General features: G+C 42.6%; 1 protein-coding gene across 1 annotated transcript; it reads left to right on the forward strand.

The window, feature by feature from the left end:
* The first annotated feature begins 733 nt into the window (after positions 1 to 733).
* On the forward strand, positions 734 to 16,789 carry LOC106643096 (protein O-mannosyl-transferase Tmtc3). Its single transcript, XM_014358091.2, has 14 exons — positions 734 to 1,744; positions 7,838 to 7,974; positions 10,542 to 10,623; positions 10,775 to 10,874; positions 11,178 to 11,293; positions 11,406 to 11,578; positions 12,675 to 12,930; positions 13,001 to 13,149; positions 13,316 to 13,625; positions 13,700 to 13,990; positions 14,067 to 14,249; positions 14,319 to 14,603; positions 14,687 to 15,089; positions 16,195 to 16,789. The coding sequence occupies exons 1-14, from the start codon at positions 1,553 to 1,555 to the stop codon at positions 16,431 to 16,433; spliced, it is 2,916 nt and encodes a 971-aa protein (XP_014213577.2). The 5' UTR covers positions 734 to 1,552; the 3' UTR covers positions 16,434 to 16,789.
* The last annotated feature ends 2,955 nt before the right edge of the window (positions 16,790 to 19,744 follow it).

The raw sequence follows: 19,744 nt of genomic DNA on the forward strand, positions 1-19,744 counted from the left end.
ATCATGGGCGCAAATGGTATTTGATATACAGGTCAATTTATACGAAACATCACGGAGTAAACAAAGTAGATATTAAAATAGAGAAATTGATGGCAGGGGATAGCTTGACTCTTTTACAGTCAAGCAATGGTGAATTTCATTGATGTATACAATTTTGGCTCACCGATTACCAATTTTCAGGGGAGCGTCAATGTCCCAAAAACTAGATGAAAAAGTACTTTAGTCTTTTGTTCATTTTGCTGCTTTTTGAAACTTTCCACGTACCTGCTATCAAAACTACAAAAAAAAAAAAAAAAAAAAAAAAAATGATCTTTTCGAAGAGCTTCGGTACTCCATCGGCTACGGGAACACACATAATGATCCTGGTTGGGTTCGGCACAACAAAAACGCGTTAATGCAGTGCCACGTTTCCTTTAAGTAGTCGAGTACTATTATTATAAAAAAAGGACCAAAAAAGATACGTTATTATTTCGATTCCCTGTACGCAAGACCCCTGAAGCCCCTGGTCCACCCGTGCGCGCAAATACGGCACTGGACGCCTAATAAAAGCGGGCAAACATATAATATATATAATCCTCCGCCACTGCGTGCATATATATAGGTATATAAAAGACCTTTCGACTCGGAGCCTCCACCAACAACGGTGGCGGCGGCGACTATGGCGCACGCTCAATGCGATCCCGGCTATACCTACATGTGCATGTTTTACGCGGAGAGAGGCTCCGCGATCCGCGACTCCGAAACGAGGAGCTAGTCAGCCAGATATACCCGTCGTAAACTCGGCACTGCGCGCATCATCCAAACTTCCCAACTTGGCGTCACCTAAGTATACCACCCAAATATCCTCCTGGTGCACACCTGTGACATTATTTTGCCCGTGCAGAGTGCTCCGCAGAGAGAGAGAGAGAGAACAACCAATTCGAGTGGTCGATGGTGAAAAAAGAAAAAAAAAAAAAAAAAAAAAAAAAAAGAATCTCGGGGCACAGGTATATACACGCAGCCATAGGAGCCGCTCTCGGTGCAACCGACAGATCTGGAGTTCCCCCAAGCGCTTCAAAGGAGCGGTAGACATGGACCAGCTCGGCGAGACGTAGGCGACCAAGTGTCCGGATAGTGGAGGGACGAAGGCAGGAAGCGCGTCTGAAAATAGAGACGCCGGAGAGAGAGAGAGAGAGAGAGAGAGAGAGAAAGAGACGGTATATAGCACTACACACACACACGCACCTGTTAGCATGAGGAAGTGGTTTCGCGAATCAGCTGCACCGGAGGCGCGTCGACCAACTTTGTCCTGCAGCCTTGACCGCGACTCCGAGGACGGGGTGCCCGTCGTGATGCCGGAGGGCTGATGCTTCGGCGGAGCCCAAGCGCCCCCTGGAGTTTTGCTTATCCCTTGCTCCCCATCAGCCCCATCTGAATTTTAGTCCGTGTGTTCGTCAACAGGGTGGTGGACGGCGATGATTTGACGACGGGGTCGTGTGAAGAAAAAAAAGTAAAATAAAAAAAAGGGGCAGGAGCCCGCGGAGCCACATCATAAGCTGGTACGGGCCATGACATGGGAGTGCCCGCGCGGGGAGCACTCGCGGCTTTCGTAGCCGCTGCCGCGTTCGCCGTCTACCTGAACAGCTTGGGCTGCGGCTTCGTCTTCGACGACATATCCGCGATAAAGGACAATCGCGACCTCAGGCCCCACACGCCCCTCAAAAATGTCTTTTTCAACGACTTCTGGGGCACCCCCATGCACAAGGTAAGACTACATATCTTTTCTTTGTTTTTTTTTTTTTTTTTTAATGCATATATACATATATGCGAGAGAGGCTTTGTACATTTCAACGATTTTTTTTTCTTTCTTTTCTTTTCCCTGTGCAGTACGTGTGTAACTCATATACGGTATAAAGTGGCAGTGAACGGCGCACGGTATGTGTGTATACACGCGTGTACAGCGTACGTATGAGTGCCGTTGACCCTGCGTCGTCGCGTGCAATCAATTCGTTTTCGTTTTCCCCGCGAAAACAGAGATTTTACAGATTTTTCAAGCTTTTTTTTTTTTTTTTTTTTTTTTTTTTTTCTATTCTCATTCGAGCTTGCAAATGTTGAACTTTCCGCGCATGATTTACGTATTTTTCATTGAAAGAGCGGTGGAGTGTATCGGCAATCGCTCCCGTAATTACACTTGACTGATCAAAATCGCTCGCAGCGCCTGACATATGCATAATAACCTTTGTGCTCGATCCACCGTGCGTATTTTAATTCGCATCAAAGGTTCCTCCTGCAGCCCAATCGCGTGTGCGTGTATGTGTGCCGGTATAATTCGAGTATTCGGGATCAAAAGCTGCTTTTGCACCGCTCGAACGGGACCGCGTCGGTTTGGTCGGAGTCGAACGTGATTTATCGTTGACGAGTGATAAATGCTTTGGTAAAAATTGTGCGTGCTCGAGTCGCGAATTTTTTTTTTTTTTTCAAAGAATTGGGTGATATATTGATTCGAATGCGTTGGATGAACGTAAATAATATATATCACTGTAAATCAGCAAACATTCAAGTTTCAAAGTAAATTGCAACAAGTAAATTATTGAATAACTGCAAATTGTTTAGTTGTAAATAAGCGAACCATCATTTTTGTTTTAATGGGTGAATGGACACAATTATTACTAAAAAAAAAATTGAAAAAAAAAAAAAAAAAACAAAATGGGGTGGAATGGAAATGACACTTTTGCCGGCAAAATCATTGGTATACATTTCATCCACTCGGATTGAGTAGGTATACACGGCTCGTTGAAAGTTTCATAAATTCTCACATCCACAATACCCGTATACAGATCACGCGAAATTTGAAATTCTAATTGCCGTCAACAGCTAGATCGCAATCTCGGCTGGCTGCGAAAATTCCTTTTCTTCCCTCGCTCCCAAGAATATTCATCCCCCCCCCCCCGAACCTCCATTGCACTCCCGAAGAATGGTGATAAATAATTTTTCCCCTCTCATTTTCATACATGTACTTTTGTTTTATCTTGGGAAGAAAAAAAAAAAAAAAAAAAATAACAAATAAAAATACAATTGTATCACACACCAACTATACAATACACGGCAAATATAATACAAGAACACAAGGCGAGCCGTTCCAATTAAGAGCGCGCGATTCCGCGCAAGTGTCCTCGATAACGCGCGCGTTTTCGCATTTAAATGTAGACACACACTCCAATTAAAATCGCCGGGCGCTCCTCCCGCGAGCTCGCAACCACCCCCTGCCCAGAGTCTAGACCATATACCAATGTATACATGTATACACTTAAGAAACGAAACGACAATGGACAAGGGTGTATAGCCGGGATGTATTGTCACGTGGCATTAATTTTGAGACGCACGGGCGTTAATGCAGCTCATCTCGTGAATTCGCACACCCCTCGTCGGGGGGGAAAGCTGAAAAATAAACGCGAAGGACAACGACACTCGGGATGAGGCAGAGATGATCCTCGCGTGAATCAAGGCGGAGGGTTGAAACGAAGTTAAAATAAAAAAAAAAAAAAAAAAAAAAAAGCACTCTGTACCCATACATATACATATTATGTACAATCCAGGTAAGAAAGAAAGCTCGGGAAGAGACGGAGGGGAAACCAAAGGGTTGGAGCCAGGTATACGCACAACACACGTACATATATATAGGTACAGAGGCGGCTGGGCGAAGAGAAGGAGGGAGGACGATAACTTCGCTCCCCTTCCTGCCCTCGCGCTGCTGGTGGTGGTGGTGTGGCGCCTATGGCTGGAGTAGCGTATTGATCCACGCGCAGCAGCGGTGCACGCGAGCAAGAGAGAGAAAGGAAGCACCTGCCGACAGTCCGTCTCTCTCTTGACTCCGATGCCTGTCCGTTTTCATTCGCAGTGATCGTCGTTTCCCTCCTCTCTCTATCTCTTTACACCACCACTGGCCCTTTCCGTAAGTATAAGCAGTGGAAAAACGCCACCACGCTGTACCGGGGCTGTACTATACTCCGTGAACCCTTTCTTCCTCCTCTGCTACTTATTTGCGGCACCTTTTGTCTCCTCCCCCGCGCCAAGGTATTACTCGACTGCTACACCTATTGTACACACACACGTATACTATATATAATATACCTCTACACCTTCCTTCTTTGTTCTACGTTGCCTGTTGTTTCCACTCGTGATTATTTTGTTTTTTCGTCGCCGTTTCGTTTTATTTTTGCTCATTCCCCTCGTATTTCCAGTCTCCCGCTCGTCGCCCGAAAAACCCTCTACGACACAACTCGACACAACTCATATACACCCGAGCTTTCGCCGACAAACACTTGATTTTCACAGCCCACGCAACAAACGAAATTTACGCTAATGCCTGCAAGCGGGGAAAGGAAGCCAACTTTGCGCGGGGCTGCAAATTATCGGGGGCTGGTGCGCTCGTTAACCATCAAGAGTCCTCCTCCTCGGTGTTATCTCGATTGATTTCGATTGCTACGTGGAAGCTCGTATTTGTATATATACACATGTATGCAAACTTTCTTCATTTTCCCTGCCGTTTAATACCCGGCGATATAGGGGCAAGTGGGTGGTGGGGAAGGGGTTGGACCGTGTAATCCAATTTGGTACCTTATACATGTATGTATACACGAGGGCGAATGGTACAGAGATACACGTAACGGGGTCGATGATAATTCTCGGGGATTTGTTTGGCCACCCGAGATTTGGCTCGTTTGTTTTCTTCCCTGCGCACCCCCCGGATGCTTTGCCATTTTCGTTTCCCGGCTCGTGTTTTGTGATTTTGCCGAAAAAAATTTTGTTGCCGTTGTTTGCCGCGCGAACACGCTGCGCGTGTTTGTTCACCCGCGTTTCGAGACTCGTTGAGAGTTGCGGTGCCGTATTTTTTATAATTGAAAGGAATTTTTGGAAACTGTACATTTTTTTTTTTCTCCCTTACAATTTGAGTGTACATGGTGAAAACCAAAGTTGTATAAATATTACGCGTTTCCTGCGTCACTGAAACAACGCGGTGAAGCAATTATTTCGTTTTGATTCGGATGTAGCCAAGTTTTTTCTTCCCCCCGGTTGAGCCCCACTTAACTTGAAAGCTCGAGCGAGCGTTTACTTCCACATGGATGTATTTGATCAAACACAATCCCATTAAATTCTTGCCTTCCGTGTGTTATGTCATTTGGAAAAGCATTACGGTAATTACTCGGCATACAAATAAACCATTAAATGTCGTTTGATTATGATTTCCGGTCGCTAAATAAACTTTCCTCGCGGGGACGAATAGTTCCTAATAGCTATTTCATTACCACCATGGATGGGGTGATGTGCTCAATGAAATACATTAAGTTTTCCTCAAATGAAAGCACAAGAATACATATATAACGGGCAACTAGTAAAAAAAAAAAAAAAAAAGAAAAAAAAAAACTTTTAAAACTTCCGGTCAGCGCGGAGCAAGCCTTCGCGAAATATTTTCCACCGCGTGTATACGGAATAAACGTCGAGTGTGTTCTCGGTACTTTGCACTTACACTTGAAAAATTCAGCCGCGCGCGGCGGCGTTCGGAAAACTTTGCACTTTTTTTGTAAAAATACCTCTTAATTTCACTTAATCCAGACACGAGTGGGCGCATCGTGACAGAAAAAGTTGAAGACATGTATACATATACGAGAGGACGAGGGGAAAAAAAGCAGCGCGTTTAAACTTTGCACTTACTCTTAATCCCCCGCGCTTGACATCGCCACTTAACTCAATAAATAGAGAGCAGTTCAGATGTGGGGAGCAAAACCCGCTCCAAGATTCACGTGTATTTGCGGCTCGTGCTTCTTCCGCTCTTTGAATTCATAATCCTCTCCGGCGGTTGAAAAATCATAACTGGCTTTGAAATTTTTATCAATAAATTTTTATCAAACTTTTACTCTTTCATATGTTATAACGTAGAAGGATCTTTTGTTTCAATATTTTACGAAATATTTTTACTCAAATTTTTTCACGTAAAATAACTTTTACTCGTTAAATTCAATTTGTTTATTATTCATACTTTTATTAAACCTGTACTGCGCTAAAAAAACTCGTATTATATGTATGCACGGAATGATTAAATGCATGTAAATAATAGGATTAATTTATTGTTGAAGAAAATTACAGTTGATGATACACGCAGTAATTGAATTATGACGATGAATGTAATATTGTTGAAACGTGTATACAAAGGGAATTTAAAAACGGAGATGCAGCGCTGGGCTGAATTTTTTTGTAACCAACTTTAGTTAGTTTACTCAGAGTGCATTCTAGAAATTGTTTTATACCCCTACAATATAAACGACATTAAGAGCGAAATCCTAAACAAAAGATGAAAAAAAAAATCCAATTAACATAAATTACATCGTCCCTTGAAACACAAAATGCATCAAATGCCTTGTGTACATGCAAATTAAATCAAGTTATCGTACTTGTTTAAAAATATGTTAGTAAGAGCATTAACTTAAAGAGATTTTAGTGTGAGTATCCAAATAATGTACGAGCGTAACTACAACTATCCAAATACAAACCAAAAAAAAAAAAAAATGAAATGAAACTCATAGTGCTCGAATGAAGTATTCATGACTGATATTCAATTTTTCTCATCAAATATTCATCGAAACTGATCACGATGTTTTACTTTTACGCTCATAAAATACGAATAAAATGAAAATACCTTTTTCAAATTATTTGTTCGATCAAAGCACAAAAAGCCAAATAATTTCTCCTGGTAATAATTCGAAAAGCCGCACAATCCATGAAATAATCACGGCACATAGGTGGCATAGCGTCATCCCATCAATAATAAATTTCCACCCGATGCAGCTCGAGCCAATATCACTAGAACTCAAATGGATCGGGTGCGTGTACCCGCCACTGTGTGGATTTACAAGTCAACCGGTGCGCGCGTAGATCAGAGCTCCACACGCCATACCGAAACGTATACGTACGCGCCACATGCAGCTGTCAATCATCCCTCAATTTTTCAAAATATAATCCCAGCCACCGTCCCGTGACGTGACGAATGTGTCCCACGTCCGCACTAATTAACCCCTTCTCGCGTGTATCATATATTATATCTATGTAGGCATCGAGAGATGAGCTATGTGTGCTACGTTTACTTCATCATCGCCATCACAGCCTCCACCATCATGTTTGCACACATGTACGTAGATTTCAAAAAAATAGCAAGTTACGTGAAATTACAATTATAATAGATATACAAAAATGCATTTACTGTGCAAGGCTGTTCATTTCCTTGCCTTACTTTGGCTCACTTGAAAAATACTCTTCTTTTTGTCCTCCGTATAGAATGGCACGTAAGAAGAAAGTCGTCAACGCGAAAAAATTACAATTTCAGTTGTAACACAGCTCGTATAAAATAATTGCAAGCTCTTAGGATGAGCTTTAATTTGAGCTCCAGTGGAGTCGAAAATGTTAATTTAAGTTTGACTCCATAAGTTTCCAAGAAAATGATGAAAATTACCCTCGTTTGCTGGATACTCGACAAAATCATCTTATTTTTCAGCCCCGTGTAAAATTACCCCCTAACTTTTGTATATACTTATAAGTACATTTTTTACTCTCGTGCCAAAGCTCACGTAAAAGCTCGTTCTATATTGTATTTTTTCTGAAACACATAATTATTCAGGGCAAAAAACAAAGCCAAATTATTATATACCCATGCAATGCGCGGGACTTGAAGTCACGATGTGGGTGTCATAAAAAATGATTCACTAAAAAATAATTGATTCCTTGGCGGTTATTTACAAAAACCAACATAATACTTGTGCTTTGTAAACAACGTGTGAAAATAAAAGCTCGTAAAAATTGATTGCAGGAACAATCGCACAAATCGTACCGACCGCTCTGCGTCCTCACATTCCGTTGGAATTACATGATACACCAGCTGGACCCAATGGGTTACCACTTGCTCAACGTCCTCCTTCACGTCGGCGTATGCCTCTTGTACTTCAGGTTGGTACCACACACTCTTGTATTCACGATCATAATTATCGCACACACGTACATGTAGTATGTATGGGCCTCGATATCAATGCCATGCACTCGGGTAAAGGGTTGCGTGCAGTATATATAGTTTTTTTTTTTTTTTTTTATATTATAGTGCTCTACGTCCGGCTCCTTTTTAATAAGGGCACTACTATGGGCACTTAGCACTTGGGAAAGGGACAAGGAAAGGGATGGGAGGCCTCCCATCACTGGGAGGGGGGTAGGGGGAATTAGGCAAATTTGCTGCGAGAAGGTCGCCTAAACCCTCCTCGAGGAGCATTGCGTGGTGAAAAAGCACATATGAAAGACACAGAGGTACTTTGCCCGTAAAAGTCGCACTGGCCGGGAATTGAACCACGGTCTCCCGCGTGCCAATCCACGACCTAGCCGACCGAGCCACCGCGCGCTCCAGTATATATAGTTGAATGGATCCAATCATCCGTCCCTTTTGAGTACAGAGGATGAAGAGGCGCAGGGGGTTATCGATCAAAAGTCGTCGTCGTCGTCGACTGCAGCGCAATGAAGGTACATATACGCGTATACGCGTACGTACACATGCGTATATATAATAAGAGCAAGAGGAAAAGGCAGCCTCGATCGGGGGATGGGGCACTCGCGAGGGGTATATATATATATGCTAGCGAGCGAGCCGGCCCACGGCGCTTCTTCTTTTTTTCCTAATTTCAAAAGAATTTCACATCAAAAGGGAAAAATTCGAATTGAAAAGTTGCCCTCTTGCCTCCACTCCTCATTCCTGTATGTATATACGTACGGGTATATAAATATACGTATCACGGGTTACGCCGTACCTCTATAGGTACACGGCAAGGGTTGTTTTGTCGCGTACCCGATACACTGTACGTATGTATATGCAAGAGCGGCGAAAGAAATGGACTGGCTTGTATATGCACGTTTTTTGGGTCTCTCGTTACGTATACACGCGTACTCGTACGATTGAGAGGAATAAGTGCTCGCCAGTATATGTTTATTTGCCTTGCAACGCCAGGGTTATTCAGAGCAGCCAAGCCATGTTAGGTAAGAGAAAAAAAATAGTAATAATAATAATAATAATAATAATAATAATAATAATAATAATAACGAATAAAAAAAAATCATGAAAATCACAGAATTCGCGACATTCTTTGATATAACGAGCGAATCCGCGCGGGGGTAGGTATCTCGTAAGAAGATATCTCCTTTCATCGCCCAACGCTAATTAGAGTAATATTACTTGTTTTCCCACTGCAATTATTCCAAGTTAATTAACAATGCATAATCTTCTCGCAAAACCTTGTCTGCGTCCACTATAGGATCATGCGAGATCATGTATATACATGAGACAGAGAAAAGTAATTTCGAGCTGTTTCATTAACTGGACAGTCTCGTTACTACAATAATAATGTCGAGCGAAATAAAGATCCTTTATTTGCGTGCTTCTCCTTCTACAGCTGTATCACAGAAAAACCAAGCAGCTAATAGCGCGTACGCGTGGGTATACGAGATAGAAGTAACGTTGTTAGCACGGTTCACACGGCAACGCATTCTACATACGTCGTGATGATACGCGAATAAAAGCGCAGTAATTATACTTTGGGTGCGAACTAATTATAATTGAAAAGCACGATAATGCGACGCATGAAAACTGCTCGGTTCGAAAATGACATGTGCATCATCATCATCATCATCATCATCATCATCATCATCATCATCATTACAGCAATAAATGATGATTTACAGGGTATATGGTATACTCGGGATGGAACTCGGTAACGGAGTAAAAAAGTTGATCTAATTTGGACCACAATTACATGGTTGAGTTGTATATGTAATGCCGTGCGCGCTTTTGCGAGTTTTCGCTGTAAAACTAAGAGTATAAAAGTTATTCTGGAAAAAAAAGGTTAAAATGACATAGCGAAACGCATTAAAAATTATCAAAGCACTTGTAGTTACTGCAACACGACGGACCAACTTTGAAGTACAGTTTTACGGTGAAAATTATACTGCAACTCCTTTTTTTCCGTACGTACTGGTATGATTAATAGGTATAACATATTATGGAATAAAAATTAAAAGGTTGACACTTGATAGTACAAATCTGATGCTTGGAGTTACTGGACTTCCCGAAACGTAGGTACGTGAATTCGTAAGGATGCGTAAATTATAATTATACGTGAATTTTGCAGATAGAGCAAGTGAGTCAAACTTACCACTGAACAACAGTAGGTCTTGAAGTATTTGATGTAAATTTCCTTGTTTCTGCGCATTTTAAAGATAAATATTTATAATTTCTTATTATTTTTGTTTAACCCATATGCCTCTGCGTATGTATATTTCGAGCTGTCGAGTATAAAACTCCTCTCAGGCGGTGCTCTTTCAAAGAGCATAATAAACACAACTCAGCGAATACATTGCGACCTGGGAAATAAGTCGCAGGAATAAATTAGTACTGAAGATTCACCAGAGCCGCCCACCAAAAAACAAAATCGATACCGGGTGATTCAGTTTTAATTGCGCACTCACCCGTTTTTTTTCAGGACGTGTTTGATGTTTTTGCCGGACGTGGCGAGTTTCGTTTCCGCTCTCCTATTCGCCGTCCATCCAATCCACACGGAAGCGGTAAGCAGTTCTTTTTTATGTGTATATGCTCAATCTTTTTTTTTCCCTCCCATACGGATTAATGGAAATTGAGCAGAAAAAAAAAAAAAAAAAAAAAAGATAAAAAAAAAGCAAAGAAAACACGAAACCGGGTTTAACTGCTGATTCACAGGTGACGGGCGTAGTCGGGAGGGCAGAGACGTTATCGTCCCTCTTCTATTTGGCGGCTTTCACGACCTACATCAAGTGCTGTAGGAGCAAGAGATCCACAGGTAAGTCAGCTTATATCCATTGCACATGTGTATAGGCACGCGCGTGTACACACGTATATACCCTCTTTAACGAGAGGTACGCGTTATCGAAGCTCGCACGCGATTCATGCCCACCCATACGTATACATCGTATGGAAATATTTTCTTTCACGTTATCACTTAGAATTTTTTTTTTTATCTTCTCGTATTCTACAGCTTTACCCTTTTTTTTTTTTTTGTTTTTTTTTTTTTTTTTTGTTCCCACCCCTAATACTCGGGCACAATTATTCGCTTATTTTCGTTTGTTTGATCTTGGGTTCGCAGGCTGGAGGTCATTAATTATGTCGATGTTCTTCGTGTTCATCGCCATGCTGTGCAAAGAGCAGGGCATCACCGTCACCGCGGTCTGCGTTTTGTATGAAATATTCGTTGTACAAAGGGTGAGTTGGTGATTTTTTTTCATTTCTTTTCACTTTTTAGTGATAAATTTTTTTTTTGCTTCACGATGCGTGTATTTTTGTGGTTATTGCTGTGTTTCGTCCACCCGCGCAGGTTAGAGCTTTGGAACTGGTGCTGGCGGCGAGATCGGCCTTCGATGGCAAAAAGGTATCGCTCGCCTGGTCAAGCGAGGGCACGAAGCGCCTTACGGCCGTGACCCTCGTCACGTTTAGTTTATTAATATTAAGATTGCACGTGATGGGCTCGAAGCTGCCCGTTTTTACAAGGTGAGTCCTAGTTTTTTTTTCCCAATTTCTTTTATTTTTTTTTTTTTTTCACTTATTAGTAGTTCACAATTATTTGTAACCTTGTACGTCATTAAGGATCTCGTGAACACGAACTTTACGGTTTGATATAGTTGAAAAAGTGGCAGGGCAAGGTGTTGTTAACAATTTGTATGGATAACAATGCGAACCGTAAAGTTTTTTTTATTAGATAAAAAAATGATTCTAGATTTGATGGGTTATTTAAAAAACAAAAAGAGCTCTTGTAACTTTTTCATAAAATGCATGGCTTTTGTTGAAAACATTATCAAAGTTTTAACTCCTCTGTTGCAATGCGCAATGATTTAATGACAAAACTTTTGAAAAATTTTTTCCCGCCCAAAAACATGCATCTCATGAAAAGTTAACAAGGGTCCACCCCTTTTTGCGTGGCACCTACATGAGTATTTCTGGTTTGTTAAAAAAAACTTTATTCTTAGCACTCCTGTCTCTACAAATTGTCCATAAAGATCGACCCCGCCTTACGGCAGATGTCTTGTTTAAGAGGACCGATGTACAAAAGTAAAAAAGACCTTTATAAAACCTTATAAAAAGCTACAAGGGTCCTCTCAAATAAATATACACACCAGTATATTTTTTTGCTACTGCTGGTTTTTTTTGTTCCCCTTAAACTCGACGAACGCTCCCTGTGCCCCCTATACACACACCAACTTGTCATATCAAGCTTATCGTTAACTGGGTTGTGCCCGCACGGGCACTCGTACCTATATACTTCTATTGCCATTTTGGATTATTCAATATAAATTCATGCACAGCGCCGTATTACGAATTCCCATCGTCAGAATTGATTTCCATGGAAATTCGTGTACGCGCATATATAGCGTATTAGCCAAAGCTACAACAGACGCCCCGCAGGTAGATACATACATACACCAAGGTCCAACGTATCGCAATCGACACGGATTAATTTTCATATGTAAATTCTGCTAATCGTGGCTCCCCCAAATCCCGCTTGTTCGAGGACAATAACAACGTATCTTCCTCTTGTTTTTTTTTTTTTTTTTTTTTTTCATTCCTCCCCCCTTCTCTGCCGTTTCAGATTTGACAATCCCGCGTCCGTGGCTTCGACGCCGACGCGCCAACTGACGTACAATTACCTCGCGGCCGTCAACCTGCGGCTGCTCTTCCTTCCGATCGACTTGTGCTGTGACTGGACGATGGGTACGATACCCCTGGTCGAGGGCTTCCTGGATCCGAGGAACCTGGCAACCCTGGCCGCCCACGCCATTGTCGTCGTGCTTCTCGCCACCGCCCTGCTCACGCGCAGCAGGCAAACCTCCATCGTCATCATAATGGTAAGTGCACCGGTGCCGTATAGGTACATATACGGCAATGATCATCACCGATTCGATTTATTCGTTTCAGAGCCTGGCCATGATGATCCTCCCGTTTTTACCAGCCTCGAATCTCTTTTTCCCCGTCGGGTTCGTCGTGGCCGAGCGAGTGCTCTACTGCCCGTCGATGGGCTATTGCATGCTCGTCGGCTACGGCTGTCAAATACTCCTCGAGAAGAGGTAAGTCGATGCCTCCCTTTATCTGTATACCGCATATAGTATACACCATTTTCCACGTGTACAAAAGTGTCTCTCGACCTGTATATATACACGTGTATATACATAAAAGGTACGCTCTATATGTATGTATAATACACGTGCTCCCACTGTTCCGTGGTTTGCTTAGCAAAAAGCTGACAACGGCGTTTCTGCTGATTTTGCTGGCGTCGCACGCGACGAAGACGTACGTGCGCAATTACGACTGGTCGGACGAGTACCAGATCTTCATGTCGGGCCTGAAAGTGAACGACCGCAACGCCAAGCTATTCAATAACGTCGGCCACGCGCTCGAGAGCCAGGGCCGGTTCAAGGAGGCGCTCAGCTTTTTTCACATGGCCGTGCAGGTGCAGGGCGACGACATCGGGGCCCACATAAACGTCGGCCGCACCTACAACCACCTCAAAATGTTCAAGGAGGCCGAGGACGCCTACTTGAAGGTATAGTATACATGTATACACGCGTAACGATCGATAAACCGGAATTTACTAATGCTTCGTTGACGCGAAATCAGGCGAAATCCCTACTGCCGAAAGCCAAGCCCGGGGAGTCGTACCAGGCTCGAATAGCCCCGAATCACCTGAACGTGTTCGTCAACCTGGCAAACCTCATAGCGAAGAACGCGACGCGACTCGAGGAGGCAGATCTCCTGTACAGGCAGGCCATAAGCATGCGAGCCGACTACACGCTGGCCTACATCAATCGCGGTGACGTTCTCATCAAGCTCAACCGCACCAAGGAGGCCCAGGAGGTGTACGAGCGCGCTCTGTTCTACGACAGCAACAATCCCGACATCTACTACAACGTGAGTGCCACCCCTTCTCTCATCTCTTATCCTTTCAACGAGCCGGCGAGTAACTTTGGCGTTATACATTGTCCAGTTGGGCGTGGTCTTTCTGGAGCAAGGCAAAGCCTCCCAAGCCCTGGCCTACCTCGACAAGGCTCTAGAGTTCGACCCCGAGCACGAGCAGGCGCTCCTGAACTCGGCCATACTGCTGCAAGAGCTCGGCCGAGCTGAGCTCCGCAAAGTCGCCAGGGAGCGGCTCCTCAAGCTGCTGAGAAAGGTCGGTATCGATGGCTTTGTTGCAGCGACGACAAAACAAAAAGTAATAAAACGACAACCCGCTTTTCAGGACTCGAACAACGAGCGCGTCCACTTCAACCTGGGCATGCTCGCTATGGACGACCACGACAGCGAGAGCGCCGAGCGCTGGTTCCGAAATGCGGTGGCTCTCAAGGAGGACTTCAGGTCGGCCCTGTTCAACCTAGCGCTGCTGCTGGCGGACGAGCAGCGGCCCCTCGAGGCCGCGCCCTTCCTCAACCAGCTGGTCAGGTTCCACCCGGACCACATAAAGGGCCTGATCCTCCTCGGCGACATCTACATCAACACCATCAAGGATCTCGACGCGGCCGAAAACGTAAGCCATCGCCCCTACATACATCACCATTATTACCAATCAGTAAACCCACCTGAGCATGCATGTACGTATATAATCTCCAGTGCTACCGGCGTATCCTGCAACTCGACCCGACGAACGTCCAGGGCCTGCACAACCTGTGCGTCGTGATGGTCGAGCGGGGCAAACTCGGCCAGGCGGCCAAGTGCCTCGAGCGCACGGCCGCCCTGGCCCCCCAGCAGGACTACGTGCACCGGCACCTGGCCATTGTCCGAGCACGCATCAGCCGCCTTTCGCACGAGGAGCTCGCCGACGCGGGGCTCGACGACAGCTTCGACCACGACGACCCTAGGGCATCCCAGCAGTCGTCGGCCCCGACGACCCCGTCGGCACCGAAGAGCGCAAACGAGGCGAAGGCTAACAATCATCACTTGGGGAACGAGTACCGGCAGTCGGGGGCTGCTGATGCTGGGACCACGGAGGCTCGGCTCGGCGTTCATCGGAAAGGTAAGCGATCGGGGTTCATTGAGAGCACGTGATGAACGGACCCCACCGCGGGAGACGGGCAAGTTATCGGCTCGGATTTTTAAGCGCGGCGGAGAGGAATGAGATCGATCTTTCGATTTCGGGCAATTAAGCTTCCACTACGATTTATTTCCGCGGTTGTAATGCTCCTATATAGAGTTGTTCTTTGGTCTGACTAAGGGAGGCGTGCTCCGCGGGGATTTGTGATCCGTTGGTTGTATGTATTTAGGAATCGATGAGTTGTGTCATTATGGTTGCCCATAGGCGGTGTTGGAGGGAGGGTGGGAATTTCGATAAGTTGTATATAAGATGCTTGAGCGCACGACTCGGTGGTTTGATGGAAACTTGTAACGATTGCGCGCGCAATTAAAAGTTCCGCTGCAAAGCGCGGAAAGGCTGGAACAATGAGCTTCGGGAAGGGAAAATTTAACGAAAATCGATAATTAATTAAACTACGTGTACGAGCTTCGCTTGTTTGGCTTGCAATTTCGACGCGCTCTTCTAAATTAAATTGATCTCCTTGCCCCACCCCGACGCACACAATCGTTTTCTGATTGCGTAAAAATTTCATGATTTTACATCGCGCACATGCATACATTTATAATATGACCACTCGGATACGTAGATATAATTCAAAAGCTTTTATTCCGAAGGGAAGCGACCGAGCACTCGTGGGCCGAGTAATCCATTTAAAGTTTAATTCAAACGGAAGGGAAAATCGATAGTGGAAATTCCTGATATTGTCATTGGAAAACGTGAGAGTACTGTACGTAGTGCTCATTATCGATTCCTGTTGTCTGCGGAGCGGCTTTTTCCTTGGGCCGGGGGAAGGTATAGCGAAGGAAAAAAAGAGAGAAAGAGAGAGAGGGGAAAAAAATTCAAAATAGAAACTGGAGTGAAGACTCATTTGCATTTAAATCGCTTCTTTTCCTTCGCTAAGCAGTTTAATCTTCCCTTTCCTAATCGTCGAGGGTTATACTTTGTGATTACGCGATAAAGAAAATCCATGTACCACAGCCCTGATTTTAATAAAATTTTGTGTCACTATTTGTTGCAAAAAAAAACAAACGAACAAAAAAAAATCCAGATCCATCTCAAGAGCACAACAGCGCGAGCGAGCTCAGCCGACTGGCAGCTGATCAGAGCTCCGTCATCGGGGGCGGTGGAGGTGTCCTCGATCGGATAGTGAGCGCCGACGTGGCCCACGCCGAGATAACGCAGAAGCGCACCAGTCGCGCGAAGATCGCCTCGCACGCGAATAACAATCGCAGTGGCCCGACCACGAAGGCGCCACCCACGAGCTCAGCTACGAGGAGCAAAGTATAGAAGAAGAAACCGGTGATGAAGATACTGGGGATGAATAGATAATCAATGGAGGAGTTGTTGTTTTTCTGTTTTTTTCTTTTACTCTATGTTTTTTTTTCTTTTGGAGCGATTTTTTAAGTGAATAAAAAAAAAGATTGAATGACAAATGATGAATCAAGAATACAAAGGGCGAAAGAAGGAGAAAAATATGTTAAACCCCTGCCGAATAATGTAAAGTTATAACACACACAAAAAAAATATATATATACTCGTGAATATATATTATATATATTTAAGGGATGTGGCTACGATGGCGCGTAGCCTGATGTAGCGCTGGTGTGAATATACAATTGAATAAATGACAGAGTATTGTTTTATATGCTGTATAAATAGAAAATTTTATAAAATATATTTAAAAGAAAAAAAAAAAAAAAGAAAACGAATTCGTATTTACGTTCCCTACCTGTACCAATACACCATTTCCTGCATTCATGCTGAAGAAATGAATTATTCACTTGTCATCCAAATTTATGAAGCGAAGAGTATTTAATTTCACAATAAATTTACATCGCTTAATGACACTTTTTTTTTTAATTCATTTTAATCAAGGAAAGCTTCAACTTTGTTTAATTACGGTTGAAATCCAGGGCAGACTGGATTGAAAATCGATGAAATTATTATTGCACGGACATGCATGAATATACATACAGAGGCAGTTAATTAAATTTCAAATACGATAACTCTATACATAATATTCTTTATTACTATCAGGCAATTTGAATAGGTATACCGAATTCGAGCAATCGCTCTAACGTTGCTGGCATCAAAAGTGAGCATCGCCGTAAAAATACAAAGCTTTGATTCAATTGAAAATTCGTCATAGGTACTCTATTTCATTGACAGAGTCAATTTCATTTTTTTTTTTTTTTTCCTATGCAACAACAAGAACGCAATTCATCATGGAAAACAATAAGAAAACAGCCATATAAATACTAAATGAAACTCGGAGGTGACCGTAAATCAACAGCAACCAGCAACGAAACCCTACACATATAAGTATACGCAGCAATGGGAGACTGGAGGCAGGACGCAAACAGCCACGTTGTCGAATCGTCGTAACTACAGGGGCGCGAGAGGAGTAAATTATCGACAGTAATTTACCGGGCGATGATCCGTCCACGCGGACGTAATCGCCGGCTCATACAATTCGTACGTATACAGCTATACCCGCTCGGCACACCAACAGCGATGTAATATATATCTCAGTGCTGTGTGGTCGAAAGCACACTCGCCAAACTGCAAGCACAAAAGCTCGCAAGCTGTAGGGGGCCTATCTGCCTAGGTATATCCTTCCCGTGCTCATAAACACGCCGACTTCGATTTCAGCGGCAGCACGAGCCGTGAGAGATATCGTCAAAGGGAAGGGGTGGGGGGCGGTGCCTCGTAATTTTCGCAAGTACGGAGGCTAGACGCTCGTACGTGCTCGTATAATACACGATGTACATACGCGAGGGGTTGTGAATCAAGCGGACTTTTACGAGCGGCCTTTCCAGAATGAATAATATACATACCCACTACTACGTATATGTTTATATGTTACCCGGCTGAGGGTATGCGTGCTGTGTGTGGGCGATAATGACGGCGTGAGGTTGCATTTTAAAATTTTAATTTTTTTCCCTCGCTCGACTGTCGGAAAAATTCCAATTGACACCTGAACTCCCTCCGCAAGGAATATGATCCTCGTTGTATTAACATTTTCCTGGTGGACTATTCGTGTTCCAGAAACTCTCACAACGATGCTCGTTTCCCGTACGGCTTGAGGCTATTCTGATGGAAATTTTGGGAGTTTTGTCGGCACCAACGAGATACGTGTAGGTGTATATGTACGTGCACATACAGTAGTTAGTTTTTGAACCACTTGATTGGTGTTATTGGTGGTGCTAATGTATTATCAGGATTTCAGCTGGATTTTTTTTTTTTAATTTTACAGTTTACAAAAAAATTGGTGTTTTTTACGAATCAATTTTTTTTTATTCATTACGATTTGATCTCCAAACGACTGTAATATATAAATAAAGGACTGTAAATTTTTTTATTTTTTCATGTTAAAGTAAATAATCATTCGATTAATACAATTCATCATAACAAATATTTATAGAATAATGAATTTAAAAAACTAATAATAATGAATTTAAAAAATAATAGCCTACGTGATTTCAGCTGTGTGGTTAGAAATGAATATACTTTAAAGCATAATACATATAAATTTATTCATTTGTCTGATTAATGGCAAATAGTGACAAAATATATTCCAATTCATTTTTTGTAAACAAAATAATAAATATTTCTTTTTACCACAAAGTATTAAAAAGTGCCAATTAAAATACTATATCAGTTATAACAACGGCAAAGTTTTAGTTGAAAATTAATTAGTTTCATTATGGCAGGCAAAGCCGCGTGACTGGAAACAAATAGTTATACTGTAGTACTTATAAAATACATATATATTTGTAATAGTTTTATTCAAAAGATTATAATTAATTGATCCATTCAAACATTCCATGGAGTGTGGAGATGATAGCAGGTCTTCATACCATATCACTATATGATCAAACTCTTTCTGTGAGTACTAGACGTATTTGAGCTTCAGAAAATTGATGTATTTTTCGAAAGTTTCGAAAGAAAAGACCAAGTTATATAGGTCTATGTGGCAGGTACTCAAGTGCTTCTTGAAATTCTTGAAGTGGCTAAAATTTTTCGCGCAAAGAATGCAGATTTGGTAATTTTCATCAAAGTCGAAAGAACTGCTTGAGGCTTCGTTTTGAGTAGGAGTTTCCTTTTGAGTTTGCTTAGGTGTGCGATTTTCCCATTTGGCCCTGTGTGGGGAGGTTCAGCGCTGTTTGGGGCTTTGCGAGACATCAATCTCTTGTATAAATGCCCCTTTCGCACGTTTGTATGAAATAACATAGTTCCACTTTGGTAAAAAAAAAATTATTTGAAATGAATGTAAACATGGTTTGGTTGAATGAGTGTGGAAAACTATTTTGTACTTTTAATTTTATTTATTATCTCGTTGTAATTATAAGTGCAAATGTGCACTACGTTACCTTTATCAGAAAAATTTTTTTGGAACTTATTTCTAGTGTGTAATTATTAGATCAATATGTATATTTTCTGTTAAAATCTAGTATGTTCGCTTGTATCAAAATCATCATTCTCTAGCTCACAGTAGAACATAAGAGACTTTAACTGATGTACATGTATACGTTTTAATTTTTATTGAATAGTTTCATATCAAAACTGATGCGTAATTTTACCATTACATTAAATCC

The sequence above is a fragment of the Copidosoma floridanum genome, unplaced genomic scaffold (assembly GCF_036245765.1).
Source record: "Copidosoma floridanum isolate Cflo_tuat_1 unplaced genomic scaffold, Cflo_Japanese_pri ptg000030l, whole genome shotgun sequence".
In the NCBI taxonomy this organism is placed as follows: Eukaryota; Metazoa; Arthropoda; class Insecta; order Hymenoptera; family Encyrtidae; genus Copidosoma; species Copidosoma floridanum.